General features: G+C 33.7%; 4 protein-coding genes across 4 annotated transcripts; all 4 read right to left on the bottom strand.

Annotated features, from left to right (window-relative positions):
- Window positions 1-60: 60 nt before the first annotated feature.
- GCK72_015941 (uncharacterized protein) lies at window positions 61-6,399 on the bottom strand (the record flags this gene model as incomplete). The annotated part of the gene is made up of 10 exons (XM_003092312.2): window positions 61-150; window positions 561-711; window positions 797-1,003; window positions 2,132-2,328; window positions 2,774-2,849; window positions 2,910-3,087; window positions 4,066-4,283; window positions 4,920-5,192; window positions 5,954-6,259; window positions 6,308-6,399. The coding sequence occupies 10 exons, from the start codon at window positions 6,397-6,399 to the stop codon at window positions 61-63; spliced, it is 1,788 nt and encodes a 595-aa protein (XP_003092360.2).
- A 4,048-nt stretch (window positions 6,400-10,447) lies between these two features.
- Window positions 10,448-10,924, bottom strand: GCK72_015940 (uncharacterized protein; the record flags this gene model as incomplete). The annotated part of the gene is made up of 3 exons (XM_053731222.1): window positions 10,448-10,490; window positions 10,538-10,740; window positions 10,787-10,924. The coding sequence occupies 3 exons, from the start codon at window positions 10,922-10,924 to the stop codon at window positions 10,448-10,450; spliced, it is 384 nt and encodes a 127-aa protein (XP_053585994.1).
- A 6,292-nt stretch (window positions 10,925-17,216) lies between these two features.
- GCK72_015939 (uncharacterized protein) lies at window positions 17,217-18,867 on the bottom strand (the record flags this gene model as incomplete). The annotated part of the gene is made up of 7 exons (XM_053731221.1): window positions 17,217-17,453; window positions 17,502-17,707; window positions 17,761-18,060; window positions 18,107-18,201; window positions 18,254-18,371; window positions 18,437-18,767; window positions 18,814-18,867. 7 exons carry the CDS (start codon window positions 18,865-18,867, stop codon window positions 17,217-17,219), a joined length of 1,341 nt encoding a protein of 446 aa, XP_053585993.1.
- Window positions 18,868-19,906: 1,039 nt separating this feature from the next.
- GCK72_015938 (uncharacterized protein) lies at window positions 19,907-20,564 on the bottom strand (the record flags this gene model as incomplete). The annotated part of the gene is made up of 4 exons (XM_003092319.2): window positions 19,907-19,949; window positions 19,993-20,195; window positions 20,240-20,391; window positions 20,459-20,564. 4 exons carry the CDS (start codon window positions 20,562-20,564, stop codon window positions 19,907-19,909), a joined length of 504 nt encoding a protein of 167 aa, XP_003092367.2.
- Window positions 20,565-23,042: the final 2,478 nt, after the last annotated feature.

The raw sequence follows: 23,042 nt of genomic DNA, 5'->3' as shown, positions 1-23,042 counted from the left end.
AAAAATGGTATGTTACAGTAACCCAATACCCATTGATACATTTTATTTCAATAAAATCAGTTAAACAGTTATCACAGTTTGCAGTTCACATTTGATTGTTTCCGATTCTTTCCGATCGAATGGCCCGAAGATCCACGAACTGTTTTGGTACTTAAAAAGTTTAAAATTTAAACGAATGTGATTATTTTTTATTTAGAATTTTCAAAAACCGTGTCGAGACCTTTATCATGCCTAAATTTTGGTAATTTCAAAATTTCAACCCTAAAACGAAAATCGTGGTGAGACCCAAAATTCCCCACTGATATTTAGTTACAGTACACTGTGAGCTTCTAGTCATTTCTAGATTTGAAAAATTTGGAAAACTTGGGTCTCATCACCACGACTTTAAAGGCGCATGGCAATTTTTCGAAATTTGTCGAAAATAGGCTCATTTGAAAGGTCTTAACGCGCTGAATTCGAAAATTCTAGTTTCAAATTTTCGAAACTTTTCGAAAATCTGTAACTCTGCCATTTTGTAACCGATTCTGCTGATTTTAGACTCAAAAAACAGGAAATCCAACCTCAATTTTTACGTGACCAGCCGGCAAACCGACTTTTCTATTCTGAAAATAGGCGACAATGCATTTCGATAATGGCGGTACCGGCCACCATCTCTCTTTATCTTTCAGTGTCCAGTAATCAAGGCTTTCAGAGTTTGACATGTTATTGACGCTGAAAATCATGCAAAAATTTGTCTGAAAAAAAAATGAAAAAATTCTTTTTCAAAAAATATTTTTCCATAAAAAAAACTACTCACTTCACTCTAACATGTGTCCATTTCATCAAATTCTCCACCAAAATCAGACAACATTCCGCATTTTTCCAGTTGTAGATCACAATAGTGTCCTCTTCTCGTTTCTCAACGTTTCCATATTTCAGTATCACTTGTTGCACACTATCGATAAGAGTGGAGAACGGAAAAGCGACGAAATCCAGGGATACGGTAGTGTCGAATGGTTTTGGGCTGGCAGAAAAAAGTTATTTGTATTTTTTATGGTAGACTGATGGATTCTAGATAATTTAAGCATAAAATCAGCAAGATTGGTTGGAAAATCAAAAAGTTAGAGATTTTAGAAAAATTTCGAAAAGATCGAAAAATTGAAAAGCTGCTATATCTCGTTAGTTTTAGCTCGAAATTTTTTGAAACTAAAATTTTCGAATTCAGCGCGTTAAAACCTTTTAAATGAGTATATGCATGACCTATTTTCTACAAATTAAAAAATTTCCCCTATGCGCCTTTAAAGTCGTGGTGAGACCCAAGTTTTTTGAATTTTTCGAATCTAAACCTTTTTTCTAACGAAATTAAAGTTGGCGTTTGATTTTTATTGATTTTTCTTATTTTTTCCTGTTTTTTGAGTCTAAAATCAGCACAAACGGTTAAAATACAGCAAAGTTCCAGATTTTCGAAAAATTTCAAAAAATCGAAAAATCGAATAACTGCTATATCTCGTGTGTTTTAACTCAATTTTTTTTGAAACTTAAATTTTCAATTTCAGCGCGTTAAGACCTTTTAAATGAACCTATTTTCGACAAATTCTAAAAAAATTGCCCTGCGCCTTTAAAGTCGTGGTGAGACCCAAGTTTTCAGAATTTTTCGAATCTAGGTGTACTGCAGAGTTGCATGGAAGTGAAAATTTCTTATCCGGAAGTCGGAAGTCGGAAGTCGGAATTAGATTTTTTCGCAAATATTCAAAAACTTCAAGAGAAAAGATCATAAGTTATGGAATGTCGGAAGTCGGAAGTAAATTTCCTTATCCGGAAGTCGGAAGTCGAAAGTCGGAAGTGATTTTTCTTATCCGGAAGTCGGAATGATAAAAATGCCCGGAAGTCGCAAGTCGGAAGTCGGAAGTCGGAATTCCATGCAACTCTGGTACTGTACCCAAATATTAGTGTGGGTATTTAGGTTTGGGTCTCACCACGATTTTCGTTTTAGGGGTGAAATTTTGAAAGTACTTCAAATATAGGCATGATTATACTCATTTGAAAGGTCTCGACACGCTGATTTCGAAAATTAAAGTTTCAAAAAAAAATTTGGGTAAAAATTGACCAATATATTCCAAATTTTCAGAATTTTTCGAAAAAAAAAGCTCACCTTCTGACAACCCAGTCTAATATCACAATTTCGAGTTGATCGTAAACCGGATAGTTGTAAAAAACGACAAAATAGGTGCCCGGGTCCAAATAGAATTGTTCAGTCGAGATTCTATCAGAATATTCATTGAATGTCAGCAATAATTCTCCACATTTATTGTCACCCGTCGATTTGTGGATATTCAGGAATAGGGTGTGCTGAAAATGGGCGGAGCTTAGCCTTATCCTTTAAGTAGGCGGAGCCTAGGGTCAAAAGTGGGCGGAGCTTTGGTTTAAAAAGGGGCGGAGCTTAGTGCCAAAAAATAGGCGGAGCTTAGGCTTAAAAGTGGGTGGAACTTAGGCTTAGGCTTAAAAATAGGCGGAACTCAGGCTTAGGGTCAAAAATGGGCGGAGTTTAGGCTTAGGCTGAAAAGTGGGCGGAACTTAGGCTTAGGGTAAAAATGGGCGGAGCTTAGGCTCAAAATAGGCGGAACTTAGGCTTAGGGTCAAAAGTGGGCGGAGCCTAGGCCTAAAAGTGGGCGGGGCTAGGTGTGAAAGTGGGCGGAGCTTAGGGTCAATAGTGGGCGGAGCTAAGGGTCAATAGTGGGCGGAGCTAAGGGTCAATAGTGGGCGGAGCTAAGGGTCAATAGTGGGCGGAGCTTACTTTCCCATGATCATCTTGTCGTCGTCCAACCTCAATAACAAATTCCTGTCGCTCCCTGACAATCATTTTTAGGATTCTGGAATTTCAAAAATTTCGAAAAAAAAAATTTCTCAATTTTTTTTTTCTTTTCGCTTACTGTGTCTCATCGTCGGGTTGCCTGTGAATATGCTGTGTGAAACATTGCTCCGCCCACTTCAATCGATACTCACAAACGTAGAGGCAGTGAAAGTATTGGAGGAAGTCAGTGATCTCGATCCAGAACATTTTTTTCTCGCACGCCGCGCGCTCGGCGTCAGTGAAGGTGTGAGTGACGTCTGGAGAGGAAAAGAATTCCGGAATTCCGGAATTCCGTTTTTTTTTGTTCCTTTTCCGGATTTTGGATAGATTCCGGGTTTTTTACGTTACGGTTCCGAAATTCCGGATTCCAAAATTCCGAATTACTGTACTCAGGATTCCGGAATTCCTAGTTTTGAAAATTTTGTTCCGGTTCCGGATTCCGGAAAATCCGGAATTCCGGGGTTTTAAAAAAATTCCGGAATTCCGGGGTTTTTTTCATTCCAGTTCCGAATTCCGGACTCTGGATTTTGAAAATTTCATTCCGGTGCCGAAATCCGGAAAATGAAAAATTTTGTTCATGATCCGGTTCCGGAATTCCGAGTATTTCTCATTCCGCTTCCGGATTCCGGACCGGATCCCGGAAAATGAAAAAGTTTATTCCGAAGTTACTGAATCCCGGAATTCCAAGTTTTTTAAAATTCCGGATTTCGGAATTCCCGAAAATGCACTTTAAGCCCCGGTTTTTTTTACATTACAGTTGCGAAATTCCGAAGTTCCGAATTCCAAAATTCCTGATTCCGAATTTCCGAGTTTTTCTTCCATTTCGGTTCCGGATTCCGAATAATAAAAATTTTATTCCGGATTCCGAATTCCGAAATTTCAGAACTCCGGTTTTTTTTCATTCCGGTTCCGGATTCCGGATTCCGGAAAATCCGGAAAACCGAGTTTTGAAAATTTTGTTCCGTTCCGAATACCGGTTTCCAGAAAATAAAATTTTTTATTCCGGTTGCAAATTTTGGATTCCGGAAATTGATAAATTTTATACCGGATTCCGAATTTTGAAAATTGTGTTCCGGTTCCGAATTCCGGATCCCGGATTCCGATTTTTTTCATTCCGGTTCCGTATATCGAATTCGAGTAAGTGAACAACTTTATTCCGGTTCCGAATTCCGGAAATTGAAAAATGTCTTTCCGGTTCCAAAATTCCGGAATTCCGATTCTGGATTCCGACTTACCATTAGGATATGCCGGAAGATCGGACCACTTGCCTTTCCACCTCTCGGAATTCGAGCATCCCAACTGAATTAGACGGTGACGGCCACCGTCGATCTCTTGGAAATCGAGCATCGGGTAGGCGTGGTTATTGTCGATTCCAACGTTTTCATAAAGCTTCTCACCTTCTGAGTCCTTCTCGAAATTTGGTGTCGCAGCGGCCATTAGGGAGTTCGAGGAGCTGGAGAAAATGCAGCAAAACTTTATGGGAATCGATTTTCTTCTAAAACGGAAGTCGGAATTCCGCGCAACTCTGGGGCCAAAAAAGTGTGGTATTCGGAAATTTTCAAATTCAATTTATGGAGAACGGAAAGGACTGAGATCAGAGTTGAGCGGAATGCAATTTTTGAAATGGAAAAAGGCGGAATGCCGTTTTTTAGAAGCCTTATTTTTTCAAATTTCTGTTAAATTCCGTTTAAAATCAGTTAATTCGAGTAGGCAAGCAAAAAATTTTCAAGCTGATATCCTCTAGGCGGAACGGCGGAGGCGGAAAGCGGAATTCCGCTCAACAATCGAAATTTCGGAAATTTCAGTGTGTTGACTAACGATACTAGTCAGTGTTGTCAGGAATTCCGACTTCCGACTTCCGAAATTCGCAGAAAAACATGGAAAAATGGTCTAAAGGGACAGAAAATAGGCATTTCTTCAGCCAAAAACCATTTTTCCACTAATTTTCGCGAGTTTTACGTTCTTTTCTTCCGGATATGAAATTTTCACTTCCGACTTCCGACTTCCGGATAAAGAAAATCACTTCCGACTTCCAGGCATTTTCACTTCCGACTTTCGACCTCCGACTTCCGGATAAGAAAAAACTAACTAATATCGAATGAAGTCCTCCCACATCTTATCCGGATCCGCATCCTTCGTAAACGGAATCCGTCTTCCATGACTCCCGGTGAAAACTCGAAACGCATTATTCGAATGACCGCCAACGAGGTGTCCATACGTGCCGAGTACCTTCGCATACGCTTTTTCGATAAGCGCCGCCCATAATTGGTTCGTCGAATTTCTTAAAAAACGCATACGTCCGTCGTCTTGCGGGATGTGATAATCGATTTTTATGACCTCCCATTTTCCGTCGACGAATAGTCTGAAAATAAAAAATGAAAAATGTTTGATAAAAGTAAATATGACCCTCAATACTTTAGAAATTTCAAGGAAAACTGTTTTCTGATATGAGCCATTTTCGCTTTACCATACCGATCCATTTCAACTAAAAGACGTAAATTCGGTGCTCAAAATGTTGTTAAAATGTGAATTATCTGTCAGAAAAAGATTTTTCCAATTTTAAGCAATGTCCATTGATTATGTTTAAAAAAAACGCGCTCCGAAAAACTTGAAATTTTCAAAAATTCAGTAACAACAATAGTGATTTTTCGATTTTTCCTCTCATTTTTTCTAATTTTGTATTCAAAAACAAGTTTCTGGTATTCTGTTTTGAAAAAAACGCACAGTTTTCATACAAATTCAAGATTTTTGCCGAAGAAAAGCTAATTTTTCAGATAGTTTTTTTCTGTTTTTGCCCTTGAGGCCTAGTATTCAAGAAAAACTAGGTCAAAGTTGTGAAAAATGTAAATTTTTTTGCAATTTTTTGAACTTTGACCTCATATTTCTCGAATACCAGGCCTCGAGGGAAAAACCGAATATATATTTGGAATCAGCGTTTTCTCAGCTTTCCAATGATATAGGGCACGACTCATAACTCCACGGTTACCTGGAGGCTTTCCCTATTACTTTTGGAAATTTCGTGAAAATTATAAAAATTCAGTTTAATTCATCCCTATGAACGTGACCTTCCTCAGTTTTTTTTCTTTTTTTTTCGGAAAAAAAATTCCGAAAATCTGTACTCACCGAACCTGCACAATACCACAGTCCCTCGTATACTCTTTCTCCGGCAGAATATGTTCCAACAGGTCTTTTCTTCTCGCCAAACACATTATCGCCGCCACCAGCCAACAGTCGCCCAACCGTCCCTGTGTCACGTGGAATGGCCATGCATTGTCATAGACACTCCAACCATTTTTATAGAATCGACTCGGCGGGTACCACGGGTCATTCAAATTCTCGAAATCCGCTTTCCCCAAATCGGTTATAATTTTTCCGAGAGATTTCGCGTTGGGCAGGAAGTCCGCATCAAAGTAGACACCTCCGACGGCTCTGCAATAAAGGGGCGTGGTTTAGGGTTACTGTAATTTTAGGAGGTACCTAAAGAGTTCAGCGTGCTCACGACATTCATCATCACTCTTCTGGAAGATTTCCTCTTTGGAAGGATGGAATTCCACGCAGAAAGTGGACATTGGAAAAATTGGAAATGAGAAATGATATTGGTTATGAAATATTGAAAGATTTTTTAAAATTCTGGACTTTTCTGGCGTGAAAACGTTAAAAAATCGTTTTTTTTTACTGTTTCAAATGGAAATTGTTTTAAAATTTGTCAATTGGCTTAGATTATATAGCTCCAGACACATTTTTACTGTTTTGAAAAAAAAACTTTGAAAACTTTCTGTTCCCTTAATTAATAAATGGGAATAGACCCTGTACTGATTTATTTTAAAAAAATCAAATATTAAATTGGAAATTTTGTAACAGTAATTTTTTGTTATTTTCAGATTATTCCAACAATGAAGAACTGCATATCAGGCTAATTAAATAAACAATCATTAAAAAATAAATTCCACAGACTGACATTGGATATTTCTGAAACAGTAAATAATTTTGCTGTTTCGAAATTCAAATTATTTCAATCAAATTTGATTTGAGACGTTTTTTCGACCATAAAGATTCCCTGGAATTGAAAAAAGTTCCGATTTTCTTAATTTTTTCAAGAATATAGGTTCCCACCGCGTCCCATTTCAAGCCCTACCGTCGAACTCTGTTCCATATTTACCGACTGAGATTTGAATACGGAAACTTGCATCTATCCGTCCGCTAGAAACGAACGAAACTAGTTTTTTGGTTTTTCTTTTAAAAAAAGTGTTTGTGTCGGAAAAAAATGTGTGGAAAGAACGTGAATATAGTCGAATAAGCTATTCCAGCCCGGCCCGCTGCACATTAACGAATTGTCATCTGTCCCGTGGAAGGTCACATATATAGATCTCGTCGAGATCTACATTTTGGTTGGTAAATTTTTAAGATCATACATAATTTTGAATTTTAAGCAAGTTACACACCTGTTTGCAAGCATGAATGAATGTGACTTATTACCCATCCGCCGGTGGCTGACCACTCGCTCAAAGTTCGGCCTGGGGACGCGGAGTGGGTCTCGACGCGACTACCGTAGTATAAAACTTTTTCATGGCTAAAGTACGGTCAAGAGCCGCAGTTCTTCATGCAGTTCTTCATTGTTGGAATAATCTGAAAATAACAAAAAATTACTGTTTCAAAATTTCCAAATTAATATTTGACTTTCAAATGATAAATCAGTTCTGCTTTGTTTTGAGTGAGTCAAAATTTTGAGTGAGTTGTAACAATAAGAATTGATAAAAACGCATAATTTTTCAATTTTGATTTTCGAATGATAAATCAGTTCAGTTTTTATTTCCAACCTGTATTATATCAGACTCATAGAACTCGTCGGGATCTACAATTTGGTATATTTTTCACCTTATAATACTCAATTTGAAGAGAGTTACGCCCGGTTTGCAAGCAACCATTATTATGCTAATTAACAAAAAATTCTACTGTTTCAACATTTAATGTTAAAGTTGGAAGTTTATGTCGGAAATAGTTAGCGGTTGGTGGTGAGAAATGTCTCTTTTTCTCTGAGTCTCTCAATTTCGCACACAATTTTCTGCGGTTTCGGTAGAGCGCGGTTGTAAAACGCGCTCAATAATATCAATTCTGAAATAAAATCGTAGATGCTTGGTCATATTGTATTCTAGTTTTCCGTTTTTAAGAAACAACAACAATTCTTTTGGTGAAATTACTGTTTGAAAATTTATTTACATATAAAATAATATTTCAGCCAACGATGAGTTCGTGGTTTTTGGTGGAGACATTGTGTATATAACTAACATCTTGATGAAAAGACTTACTGTTTCAAAAATTGGTTTTCCATCAACTCGTTGGTGGCAGTGAATTCATTTGACATTTAAAGGAAAAAATCGCATGAAAAAAGACTTTTCTGACATGCACCGAATAATTCGAATAATTTTCACTGTTTCAAATGAAGCCAATATTTAAATATCTTACAACTGTTATTTGTTAAAGTATTTTCCTTAACTTTCGCAGTTTCCAAATTCAGAAAAATAGAATTAACCAAAATTATTGAATGTGTTTGTTTTTCTAAACAACAAAAATCTTGAAAACATAAATTCATGAATTTAAGAGACATGTCCTAGCTATTCAGTTTATGAGATGAAAAGATATTTTTGAATCGAGAAAAAAAAATCAATTATCACTGTTTCAATTTTTTCGCAATTTTGTGTTAAGAACATACCAGGCCAATCATGATATTCAAAAAAATTATCAACGTTTCTATTTCCTCTATCAATGGAATAATAGCTTCAATCTAATAAGTACATATGGGACAGAAATTATAAGACAATGAAACAAAAATTATATTAAAGAAATCTGTGGTACTATTATTAACATTCATTTTGTAACAGTGAACATTAAAATTAAAGTGATCATAAAGTTCACAGTTTCAAAATTTCGCAAAATAAAAATTCAAATTTCCTCCAATTTGTTGGTTCGTTGTATTTTCATCTAGAAAATCTTTACTGTTTCAAACAACAAATATAAAATTGATAGTTTGACCATAACCTGTTATTCATTCTATTTCGGGCGCACCGATAGAAGTCTTCTGTGCAATTTGAAACGTTCTTTATCTTTAAAACTGAAATATGTTACTGGATTTTGTGGAAAATTCAAGAAATTTAAGAAATTTTTGAAACGGAAAAAAATATTGACAGACATTGTGATAACCGTGATTAGTTGCACTATTTGTTACAATAATGTACTCAAGACAAACTATAAAATTACATCGTTGGATCACTACCTATAAGTTATCTCACTTTTTCAGAAAAATGTATTACAGTAATTTATTTTTTATTTATTTCAAAAGCGTTTACAATTCATTGAAATTGTCATACTTGCAAATTTTCGGCCCGGCCCGGCTTCAAAAAAAAAGTACCTATTTTTTACCAAATTTTTTGAAATTTTACATTAAAAATTTTAATTTTTTGATGTATAACTATCTTTTGATTGAATCCTGAAGTATAGTCAAAAATTCGACATTTTGGGAAAAAATTCAAAAAAATTAAAATTTTTGTACAAAATTTCAGTTCAAATTTTTCAGCCGGGCCTGGCCCGTTGCAAGTATGGAAATTGTCAATTATTACCGGTGTCTGTCAATATTATTTCCGTTTCAAGAATTTCCTAAATTTCTTAAATTTTCAACAAAATCCGATGCATAACTGATTGAATATCCTGAAGAAAAAAACGATATTTTTAATGTTTCAGTTCAAAGTGTTATATATAAATCTTTGTTCCAACGTAATGATTTCGTAATTTTCAAAACTTCCTGTTTTTGATTTGCAATTCTTCGGTGGTGATGACTCATGAACCTATTTTCTGTGTCCTACTTTCAACATCATAATAAATACTATTATAAATTCCTGTTTCAGTATTTAGTGAACATGAAACATTAACTATTGCAAGTTTAATGTGTTTATGTGTTTTGGATTGCAAATGTAAGATAGCTGTATTTATTATATAAATTTTAAAACTTTAATTCTGCAAAGTTGCTCACCAAAAATAATTGTTAGATCATTCCGAATTCACAATTTCGACTAGCACGTTTTCCTTTTCATTTTTTGAATTGTTAACTTGAAACAGAAACTTACTAAAACAGAATCTACTGATGTTTTTTGATCAAACTAACTAGGGAAGGTAATGGAGTTATCGGACGTGGCCTATATCATTTAAAAGCTGAAATTTGGCTGATTCCAAATAAATATTCAGTTTTTGCCCTCGAGGCCTGGTATTCGAGAAAAACAAGGTCGAAGTCCGGAAAAATGACAAATTATTGCCTTTCTGACACGCGAAAAATTTGATGAAATTTCTTTGCGATTTTTGCGCGTTAAAAATACAATAATTTGTCATTTTTCCGAACTTTGACCTCGTTTTTCTCGAATACCAGGCCTCCAGGGCAAAAACTGAATATATATTTGGAATCAGCTTTTTTGTACGGGCAAAACGATGAATGTGAATTATTTTACGTTCAGATCTTTCAATTAGAATAAAGTTTGAAAACACGAATTCGGGCTCCTGGAAAATAGAATTTTATAGTTGAACAAGTTAGAAAACTGGAAATTTTTATTCAGGAAAAATAAAATATAAATTTTAAGGCATCGGAGTTGATTCAACATACTCACGCCAATCATGACTGAAAAATATATAATTAAGTTTTTTTGAAAAAAAAAGTTAGCTTACCAATAGAAACTTTTGACTTTTGACTTTTTTCCATTATACTCATCCGTCGGACCAGTGAACCCGCTATCCGCATTTGCATAAACTATTCCATGCGGGTATTTCGTTATATACCAGACTCCATTTTCACATACAAATCCAAAATAGGAAAAGAAATCTATTAGCGCCACCTCCATTCCCCACATTTCGTTTTGTGTGGGCGCTGCCTAAATATTTATTAGATAAAGATGAAAATATCTCTTATTAGCTCACCATCCAATCGTTGTTGGGATCTTTATCAGATGGAATTGGAATTTCCGTTGCATTAAAAACTAAACGTATACCATCGTCGTAATACTGTTTGTAACACATTATTTTCCGAGTACACCCGATGCCTTCTTCGTAAGTCATTATGTTGTCCTCAACTGAAATTAAAAACAGAGACGTTCAAAAACTCTGTTTCAGTCAATCTTCATTATAATATAGACCTACTCCAAGCAAAAGCACGAAGATCTGGACATGAGCAGTTTGTCTCGCAGATGCAGTTGACACCGGTAAAGAGAGAAATGGATATTAGAAAAAGAACAGTATACTTCATTCTTTTCACAAAATGACGAATGAATGATTCGCGTTTTTGGCATTTGCTTCTGATCATAATAATTATGGTAATTAAATGATAATGATGTTGAGTTGTCATGCACTCTCATAAAAATATATATTTGATGTTTTGAACTGATAAGGAAAACGAATCGGTTAAAAAACTGTTGGAAATTAAAATGTAAGAACTACAACATAAAACACACTTGGTCCGGCAATAATTCTATATCCTGTCGGTTTTATTTGGTTACTTTAATCTATCTGTTTATTGTTGTCTCTTTTTCAATTTTCTTTAAAAATAAAAAAATGTCGCTTATTTTTTTAATTTCTAAATAAAAATATATTTAAAACTCCCAGGAACTCAAAGATATTACGGATTTGGACTATTTTTAATAGCAAAATAAATATTCCAATATTATTTCACTGTTTCAAAGTTACCATGTGAATATTTTATATTTTCGGTAGCAATCGTTCATCTTGTGAAAAAAATACGGCTTCAAACTTTCCTGAAACACTTATAGTGCATTTATGTACGATTAGGAAAATGTCTTTTGTGATAATGTAAACTCTGAAAAATTATGCCAACAAACTTAATCTTTGAAAAAATATATTGAACTGCTAATATTTTGCTGAACAATCGGTAGTGTCATATTTTCTGTTTTGAAAAGCTTTGAAACAGGATAAAATATTTTCTCCAGAATTTTCTAGCTATTTCAAAAATAGTTTCAGGGATTAAAATTAATTATGAGCATACAAACATTGGTTTACAAATCTCCCAGTAACGAAACAATACTCGACCAAAGCAGATAACAGAAAATAAAAACTAAATACTGTTCCACAGTTCTCCCAAATATAATTAATTTTTCTGATTCTTGGTGTTATATGGTTTTCCAGATTTATATCCTTAATATGAAGTGACAGAAGTGAAGAAACCGTACGGCAGCAGAAGTCAGAACAAATTTGAAACAGAAAAAATCTTGACAATGTGTATGTTTGTCCAGATGTCCTTAGTAACATTCCCTCTATCATCTTTATCATCTCAAATGACTCAAAATCAGAGGATTTTACAGGTGCCAATATACATACAGATGTCAATAAATGAACATGTAACAAATTCTGATTTTTAGAAATGCTGAAACAGTGGAGTTTTCTAATTGCGATGTTGTCTATGCGAGCTAATTTGCATTCACTATAAGATTAATTTCTATAAACCCTTATTATTTAGGTACACTTTTATAGCAAATGAAACATTTAAATATTTTTTTACTGTTTCAAACTTACATTCTAAATGTTTCATGCAATAGTAGAATTGATCGTTGGGCAATAGGCTCTGTATGCTTCAAAATTTTTGGAATAGAATTACTCAGATTTTTATTTCTTGTTATTTTTATTAAAGTCAAGTTTGTTTCTAGAGAATTCATTCCCAAAACTTGCTGTTTTAATTTTTTTAAATTAAAGATTATAGTGTTCTGTTAAACAATACGTAGTGTTGTCTCATATTGCAAATCCAGAAGTCTAGCTCCAACAATTCAGCTTTCTAATACTTTTTTTTACTGTTTCGGAGTTATCATTTAAACTTTTTATGTTCCCTAAGTACCTTTAATGCTCCTTGTAGTGTCGGTACTGATGCTGAGAAATGTTGAAACAAAAATATTGTTAATAGTTTCATTTTATTGTAGTGTATTAGCTCGACACAGTTTTTACAATTGCGCTCCTTCGAAATGCGTCTTTCAATTTCCCACGCCTTTTTCTTCAGTTTCGGCAGAGCGCGGTTATAAGAAGCGAGCTGTGCTAATAGATTACACTAATTAATTTTGAAGTTTTGAGCAAATCAAATCCTATGGTTAATAAATCTATTGAGTTCTAAGAGTTATAATAGAAATCGATGAAACAGTAAAAGTCAACATTTTATCTCTGTTTCAAAAGTTTCTGAAACAGTACTAGTGTAAATTATATCGCTGTTTATATTGATTACACTACACGTGTCTTTTCCTGTCTATTTTTTACAAGAAAGGAAAAAATAATATATACAGAGCCGTTTTATTGATTGGGCAGAGACGTCTGTTTTTGAAGTGAAATTTGGTGAATTATGAAATTTTTATAAATTCTTATTAAAAGAGTCTCTGTATCCGTTGCTGTGTCCCATTTTCAATAGCATTATGAATACTAACTTCCTGTTTCAGTAGTTAGTGAACTTGAAACAGTAATTATTGAAAGTTTGATGGGGTCTTTCTGTTCATAGGCAAATTAGCCTAATTCATAGTTGATTCCTTTTTTGTACGAGCGGTCTCTGGGGGGTTAAACCTGGGATTCTATTGAGTTCTAAGATTTATAATAGAAATCGATGAAACAGTAAAAGTCAACACTTTATCCCTGTTTCAAAAGTTTCTGAAAAAGTTTGTGAAATTGAAAAGCACTTTTTTTTAAACAATTAAATGAATTCCTTCCTTCATCCTTCCGCCTTCCGAATTCCGGCCATTTTTACTTCCCGCAAGACATTCCCTATTCAGATAACTGCAGTGACAATATTACCACCTACAAATTCATCCCAACTATACCTTGCGCTTCAATATGTCTAACACTTACAGAAGAAATAAATGGTAAGTTTAGTCTTCAAAATTCGTTGAAATTCATCAATTTCTAGGCCAAACAGCGTACATACGTGGATGTTACGATTCCATCCTGCAGAACAGATTCAATTCAACCATAACTAAGTGGTACCGATGGAAGCATTGGGATTTTTGTGGGAATTATAGGTAAAGGAGAATTGGGAATTAAAAATATGAGCACACATATTCCAGAAAAACCGAACTATTCAGTCTTGAAGAAGGTCTTGAATTTGAGAGAACCTCGACAGTCGGTGTCTGCACTTACTACACTCATCCTCCACCAGTCATGAAAAAATTCACTTCACAGACCATCCACTTGTGGATGCATGAATTATGCGGATCCCGTGTCATTCCCTTTTTTGTTTTGGTTCTTCTTGTTTTTCAGTATTGACTCAAATTTATTTGTTTAAAATGTATCTCTGAAACAATACTGTTTTATGTTTTAATTAATTATCATGGTCGTAATTTCAATTTTTAAAATTGGTTTATTTAGGGAATACTTTTACCTCAAGTTATAGAATAATTTTCCAACATGATAATGTTATTTTTGCCTACTTCGGGAAAAATTTTCTTAGTAATCTTTCAAAATCTCAGAAGTTTCTATAGAACCCCAGAAACAGTAAATATAATTTAAATAAAAATTTTCTTAAAATTTGTGTTTTTGAAAAAATGTTATTACATACTTAAGATGAAATCATTCAAAATACACACAGTCAATTCAAACAAGAAGCCAAGATTTTTATTCAGTTTCAAAAATTTTTGAAACAGTTTTTAAAAAATTATGGTGAAAGTTAAACAGTACCACATGATTGTTTTTACTTCAAAATTGTTTGAAAAAGTGAAATGTGGAACTGCAAACAATAAGTCTTATAGCGTCGACGTGTCTTTAATTATCATCAGAGCTCCTTGGAAGACTTCCTCCGATATCTCCTGGAATCGGAAGAGCAGAAGTCAAAACGAAACAGACAACGACGGCGAAGGCAACCTTGAAGAACATGATTCTGGAAATTTGTATATTAGAAGGGTGTAGAAATTATAGAAACCAAAGAAATCTAGAGTTGATGATTTTTAAATGAAACCAATTATTATATACTATCTCGATGATTTTTGGTGAGGGAACACCTATTGAACTGAAACTTCCGCTATTTTTCGAGATAAAAACATGTTTTGACATTATGACACAATCCTGCTATAATATTGGCCTTTTTTCATAAAACTCTCCAAAACTCTCCAGTTTCTGCACACCTTCAATATTTAATTAACGAGTTATCCCACTTAATTTTGAATTTTTTGTCTGTTTCAAAAGAAACTGTAACAAGTGAAGTAATGAAAAATTGATTGGATTCTGAATTCTGTGAGTGTTTGTCTATGTACATGTGTAGATCATAAAAATTTTACATTTAAAAAAATTTGAAATGTTATAAAAAATTTTCACGATTAATACTGTTTCAAAATGACTCATAATATTCTATTCATTTGAAACAGTAGTTTATCGTTATTCCCGTTTTTATTGAATTTGAATTATGCCGGTTGTACAATAATGAAGATCACTTTTTTCTGTTTTAATGATTTTTGAAACATTACCGAGCGTGGTGCTAATTAGTAGTAGAACGTAGATTTCTGACGTTTTAAAACGGTAAAATATTGGAAAAAATGAAGTTTATGTTTCAAAATTTGTTTTTTAAGAGATGAAACAAATTTGTAATGACTATTTATTTCTCTATGTCTCTTCATTCTCATCACACTTCTGCCCGATCTCTAACTTTTCATTGTTCTCTTGATGAAACACTATGAATCATGACTGGAAACACGGTGAGTTAAATTTAACAAGGTTTTTCGCTGAAATAGTGAAAAATAGACATCATTTTGTTTTGAAACTGTAAAATAATTTCCAAGAACTACTGTTTTATAAAAGTGTGACTGATATACGCATTTTATTATAGGCCAGCCGGTCTGCGCCGCCTTCGACGTGTTCTTTCAGAAGCAAAAGTTGAAATTTCAGACTTTCAGTCGACGGCTTGCCAGGAAGTCAATGGAATCTCGGCACTACTTGGATAATTGGAAATGAGAACTGAAATTAGTATGAAAAATCGAAAGTTAAAAAAATCTAAACTTTTCCGGCGTGAAAACGTTAAAAAAAAAGCTTTTTTCACTGTTTCAAATAGAAATTGTTTTAAAATTTGTCAAATGACGATAATTGTCTTCGATTATATCGCTTCAGACATAATCTCACTGTTTCAAACAGTAATTATAAAATTCAGCGTTTTTATCATAATCAATTGTTGTTTTGAAGTAGAATTTAATTATCTCAACTCATTCAAAACTTTGAAAACTTACTGTTCCCTTAATTATAAAAATAAAATGGAAGTAGACGATGAACTGATTTATCATTCGAAAATCAGAATGTAATTTGGAAATTTTGTAACAGTCTTTTTTAAAATCACAGAAAAAATGCCGTTTCACAAAAATTGCATGTAACACTGATAGTTTTAACCATTAATTTACAATTTATTTATTGAAACGAAGGAGCAAATCACTGACACGTTACATTAAAATGAAGTTTAATGAGATTTTCAATTCAGATTTTCAAAGGACACGGATTGATAGTTATGAGAATTGAGGGTGAAATATTTTGATAGATTAAATTGGGAAATATTTCATTTGAAACATCGAGAAGAGATTTTATCAGGGAAGACATGTTCAGGCGTGTGTTTTTTTGCAACATTATCTTCGAAGATACACTAATGATTTAATTTAATTTTATACAAGGGCAATTTTTGAAACAGAAAATTAAATATGCAAAATAAAAATGCGTGGCGTCATTTTTTTTAATTATTTCAGAATTACAGAAACAGAAAATGAAATTAATTTATTGCTTATAAATTAGAGTATTTGAACAATATACAAATGCCATGTACTAAAAACCAAATTTTTAAAATCCTGTTTCCAAAGTTTCTGAAACAGACAAAACTAGAAAAAATAGAATACAGAACAATCACAAAGTTCAAATCATTACAAAAACTATAAACTTTTTGTTTCTTCTGATCATCACATTGCTTATCATTGAACTTTTAGGAAATACCGAAAAAAGATTGGGAGAACACTTTATGACTGGGAAAATCAGTAACCCTTTCTGCAAAATATTTTTGATGTACTTATCATTCATTGATAAGAAATTGTGAGTTTTGTTCAAAAGCACATACAATTTAGTGAGATGCCAGTTTGATTTCTGCAAGAAACGTGAGTTCTGTAAGAACATCAAATTTTGATTGTTGCCAGGCTACATAACACAGTGTGATGTCATGAATGCAGTCTGATTGTTAAAAGAAATGTGATTCCAGTAAGAACATTAATTCTCCGAATATCAGTTATCCTGTGCTAATGACAACTCAGCATCATTATCATTTAATTATTATAATTACCATAATTATAAACAAAAATTGTTTCAAAACAGAAAAGTTACAGTTTTGAATACGTTTATTTATAGAGGAAATAACTCAAACAGAGCGATATTCCATAGTGAAACTGTTAGTTGAGAAATATCCTTGAAACACAATCATTGCTTCATTGGTTTCCGACAGTAGGACAGGTGGAGGGAGTTTACAAAAACGAGGTCCGTATTTTGTGAAATCCCTTTTCACTTTGACCTCAACGTAACTGTATTTGCATAATCCCAAGTAGTCATAAAGACGTTGATCCAGCATTTTAAACTGAATTTTCTTGCCTGGTGGAGCCTAAATATGATATTGATACATAATTCCAAAACTTCTTTTGTCTCTAACCGTAATGAAAAAATAACATGTCTTAGCTCCGGATGCAGTAATAGTTTTTGAAGACGAAGTAGCGGTAAGTGTGAAATCACCACAACCAGATTGTTGAAAACGGTCACACAGTTTTCCACCATACGGTGGAGGGCACTTGCAGACGTTACAGTTGTTCGGGTTCACATATCCGTAATTTTGGCATGGTAGAGTATTTTTGCAAATTGCTGTAAGAAACATTCGAATTATGTATCTAGGTAATTATATAGTTCAAACTCACCATTACAATAAGCTAGATTCATCCTTTTGACGTCAAAGAAAGATAATCCAACTCTTTGTCCGATAACATTTTCCATCATCGGATCACGAGGAATGATTGTTGGCTTTTTGGTATCAATCGCAAAATCATTTTTGGCATAGTGCATCACAGAACCATAATCGTAACCAACTCCATAATCCATGGTTGACTTTTTCCCGAAATTAGCCGGATATACACCTTCCGGAATGTTATCGCTCAAGATAGCCACATATGAATCCCGATCAGAGCGACTCTGTTCATGCCAGGCTCCGAGAGAATGAGCTGAAAAATAATGGGTATATGAATAAAAACTCGACGCTAGAATGACCTATTTCATGGACTACTGTGGCAATAGTATTGCATGCGATAGGATGAAGTGTCACGGGTTGAGCTCCTCCTTGCATTCCTACGGGTGAAGAGCACCTGATATCGAGATTATCATCAATACAGATCAAAGTAATCTTCTCTCACTCACCCAGAACCGGTAATAAACTGAATAGAGTTTCCTGGAGGTTTACTGTCTTTTCTGGTAAAACGTATACATGTCTCCTGTTCCCAAAGACGTATACCTGCTAGAATAGTTGTCCTGTTCACTAAAATAATCCATTTAGATTTAAGTTGCCTTTAGTTAAAGTAAAGATATTAGCGGTTCACCTACCCCAAGTATCAAAATAATAAGGAATTGGCATAGTCCATCGCATGGCTAGATTTGGAGTAAGTGATAGTTGCTTGGGTCCTTCTGGATGATTTTTAGCAAAAAGTTGTCCCCGAACATCCTCTATGAGTATATCTAATTGTTCCTCAGTGTATACAATATCTCCTTCCATTATGTAAGGATTTTTGTCAATATCGGTTTCATTGCTAGCTGGTGGGAGGGAGATTCCAAAAATTTCAGCTTGTAGTTCGATTAAGATTCTCTTCTTGCTCAAGAATCTATTAAGTTTTGCTTGTTCTGCATTTTCATCTGCATCGTTCACTGCAATGCTTCTCTGAACTCGAATAATATTTTAAAAGTTTTGAAGATTAACAACTTACACCATAGTTTGCAGGTATCAAACAACAAAAAAGTAGAAAAATAATCCAAGTCATTCGACTGAACTTGAAATTGTGTTGCACAATGCAAAGGCACTGTGCTATTTATAAGCAGTAAGTGACAGGTTATGTAGCCTGACAACCATTAAAAATTAATGTTCTTACAGAACTCACAATACCTGACATTTCACTAAATTTTATGTGAACAAAAATCACAATTTCTTATCAGTGAACTTTCAAGAAGTACAACAGTTAGAGCGAAATTATATTGCAAGAAGGATCATCAGTTCGAACTGGTTTTTCGAGTCATGAACTGTTCTCGTGATCTTTTGTCGGTACTTCTTAAAAGTTCGCTGATATGCAAGTTTTATGTGCTGATCACAGAAAACGGAATGCTTATAGTTTTTGTAATGATTTGAACTTTGCGATTGCCTTGCATTTCTTTTTTTACTGTTTCAGAAACTTTGGAAACAGGATCTAAAAAATTTGGTTTTCAGTATGTGGCATTTGTATTTTGTTTTGAAAAAGAGAGAAGTTTTACTGTTTCTCGGATTCTGAAAGATTACTAAAGGTACTGAAACCAAACGTTTTTATTTCGTGTATTTCATTTTCTGTTTCAAAAATTTTCAATAGATAACATCAAATTAAATTGTTAGTGTTTCTTGGCAAATCTTTTTCACAACTGAAGACACAAGTCTATATTTTGAGTTACTGTTTCAAGCTTGCAATAAAAGTACAAATAACATAAATTTGTTATTCTTGACCGGGAGTTCAAAAGCAACTGAAACTATTGCTAAATATTTGAAGTATAATTCAGAAAGGTTGGAAGAAAAAGTATTGCTAAATATATTAGCTGCTAAATAACTGTGTAACGAGAAATTTTAATTATCAAAATCACCTTAACATTAACACTAGCGAGACAGCATAATATTAGAAAAAACCATTTAGATAAATTTTGAAACTGTTTGAATTATCTGAAGTTTAAATATAAATGGAACAAAATGAATGTAAACTTTTCTATTTTACGTTCAGATGATCCAATAAAAAAACAAATTAGCAAACTGAAGAACTTTATTCAAAAATATAAACATACATTTTAAGGCATCGGAGTTGATTCAACATACTCACGCCAATCATGACTGAAAAATATATAATTCGGTTTTTTTTTTAAAGTCAGCATACCAATAGAAACTCTTCACTTTTGACCTTTTTCCATTAAACTCATCCGTCGGACCAGTGAATCCGCTACCCGCATTTGCATAAACTATTCCATGCGGATATTTTGTGATATACCAGACTCCATTTTCACATACAAATCCAAAATAAGAAAAGAAATCTATAAGCGCCACATCCATTCCCCACATCTCGTCCTGCGTGGGCGCTTGCTGTATATTTATTTGATTGAAATGGAAACATCCGCTTAACTCACCAGCCAATCGTTATTGGGATCTTTATCAGATGGAAATGGAATTTCCGTTGCATTAAAAACTAAACGTATACCATCGTCGTAATACTGTTTATAACACATTATTTTCCGAGTACACCCGATGCCTTCTTCGTAAGTCATTATGTTGTCCTCATCTGAAATTAAAAACAGAGACGTTCAAAAACTCTGTTTCAGTCAATCTTCGTTATAATATAGACCTACTCCAAGCAAAAGCACGAAGATCTGGACATGAGCAGTTTGTCTCGCAGATGCAGTTGACATTGCTAAGGAGAGAAATGGATATTAGAAAAAGAACAGTATACTTCATTCGTGTAACGGAATGATGAATGAATGATTCGCGTTTTTGGTATTTGCTTCTGATCATAATAATTATGGTAATTAAATGATAATGATGTTGAGTTGTCATGCACTCTCATAAAAATATATATTTGATGTTTTGAACTGATAAGGAAATCGAATCGGTTAAAAAACTGTTGGAAATTAAAATGTTTCCAACTACAACTTACTTGGTCCGGCAATAATTCTATATCCTGTCGGTTTTATTTGGTTACTTTAATCTAGCTGTTTATTGTTGTCTCTTTTTCAATTTTCTTTAAAAATAAAAAAATGTCGCTTATTTTTTTAATTTCTAAATAAAAATATATTTAAAACTCCCAGGAACTCAAAGATATTACGGATTTGGACTATTTTTAATAGCAAAATGAATATTCCAATATTATTTCACTGTTTCAAAGTTACCATGTCAGTATTTTATATTTTCGGTAGCAATGGTCGTTCATCTTGTGAAAAAATTATGTTTCAAACTGTTCTAAAACAATAATAATCCATTTATTTTCAATTGGCTAGAATATTTCTTTTGTGATAATGTAAACTATATTGAACTGCTAATATTTTGCTGAACAATCGGTAGTGTCATATTTTCTGTTTTGAAAAACTTTGAAACAGAATAAAGTATTTTCTCCAGTATTTTCTAGCTATTTCAAAAATAGTTTCAGGGGCTGAAAATAATTATGAGCATAAAAACATTGATTAACAAATCTCCAAGTAACGAAACAATACTCGATTAGAGCAGAATAACAGAAAATGAAAAATAAATACTGTTCCACTGATCTCCCAAATAAAATTCATTTTTTCTGATTCTTGGTGTTATATGGTTTTCCAGATTTATATCCTTAATATGAAGTGACAGAAGTGAAGAAACCGTACGGCAGCAGAAGTCAGAACAAATTTGAAACAGAAAAAATCTTGACAATGTGTATGTCTGTTTGTCCAGATGTCCTTAGTAACATTCCCTCTATCATCTTTATAATCTCAAATGACTCAAAATCAAAGGATTTTACAGGTGTCAATATACATACAGATGTCAATAAATGAACATGTAACAAATTCTGATTTTTAGAAATGCTGAAACAATGGAGTTTTCTCATTGCGATGTTGTCTATGCGAGCTAATTTGCATTCACTATAAGATTAATTTCTATAAACCCTTATTATTTAGGTACACTTTTATAGCAAATGAAACATTTAAATATTTTTTTACTGTTTCAAACTCACATTCTAAATGTTTCATGCAATAGTAGAATTGATCGTTGGGCAATAGGCTCTGTATGCTTCAAAATTTTTGGAATAGAATTACTCAGATTTTTATTTCTTGTTATTTTTATTAAAGTCAAGTTTGTTTCTAGAGAATTCATTCCCAAAACTTGCTGTTTTAATTTTTTTAAATTAAAGATTATAGTGTTCTGTTGAACAATATGTAATGCTGTCGCAAATCCAGAATTCTAGCTCCAACAAGTCAGTTTTCTAATTCTTTTTTTACTGTTTCGGAGTTATAATTTAAACTTTTTTTGTTCCCTAAGTACTTTTAATGCTCCTTGTAGTGTCGGTACTGATGCTGAGAAATGTTGAAACAAAAATATTGTTAATAGTTTCATTTTATTGTAGTGTATTAGCTCGACACAGTTTTTACAATTGCGCTCCTCCGAAATGCGTATTTCAATTTCCCACGCCTTTTTCTTCAGTTTCGACAGAGCGCGGTTATAAGAAGCGAGCCGTGCTAATAGATTACACTAATTATTTTGAAGTTTTGTGCAAAACAAATTCTATGGTTAATAAATCTATTGAGTTCTAAGAATTCAAATAGAAATCGATGAGACAGTAAAAGTCAACACTTTTCCCCTGTTTCAAAAGTTTCTGAAACAGTGAGTAGTGTAAATTTTATTGCTGTTTTGATCGAGTAAACAACTTTTTGAAGAATTCACAAAGCAGTGCCTGGTAGAAATACGGACGGAAAAATATTTATCTAGCTGTACGGATTGCTAATGATTAATATATTATTACCAGCCTATCTGCCTCGCCTTCGGCGATTCAGTCGGCTGGCCTCTCCTCATTCACGTGGCCACCTTCTCTCAAACGTGCCCGCATGGCCGAGTGGTCTAAAGCGGCTGTCGCTGTCCAATGCACGACAGTTCGGTTTTGCCCGCTGGCTCAGTTTCTCTTATCTTTCCAAAATTGCTGCGGACAGTGCCTCAGACAGACAGACAAACACCACTTGTCTTCTATATATAAGAATGATATAATATAATTTTCATCAAGTTTCGGAAACTCTCTTGACGTACCTATCAAAAAACAACAGTTGATGATTGGGAGCGTTCCCTGGCTGCTCCCTTCAAAGTGTAACAAATGAGTCTTTTATTTTCATCTTCTTCTTCACCTACTCAAAATGTTTCTTAAACTTCTCATTCTCACAAGTTCTGCTAATTATTTTGCGAAGGCGTCAGAGCCGC

The sequence above is a fragment of the Caenorhabditis remanei genome, chromosome IV (assembly GCF_010183535.1).
Source record: "Caenorhabditis remanei strain PX506 chromosome IV, whole genome shotgun sequence".
NCBI lineage: Eukaryota > Metazoa > Nematoda > Chromadorea > Rhabditida > Rhabditidae > Caenorhabditis > Caenorhabditis remanei.
Note: the sequence above shows the minus strand (reverse complement) of the source record. Positions and strands in the feature narration are given on the sequence as shown.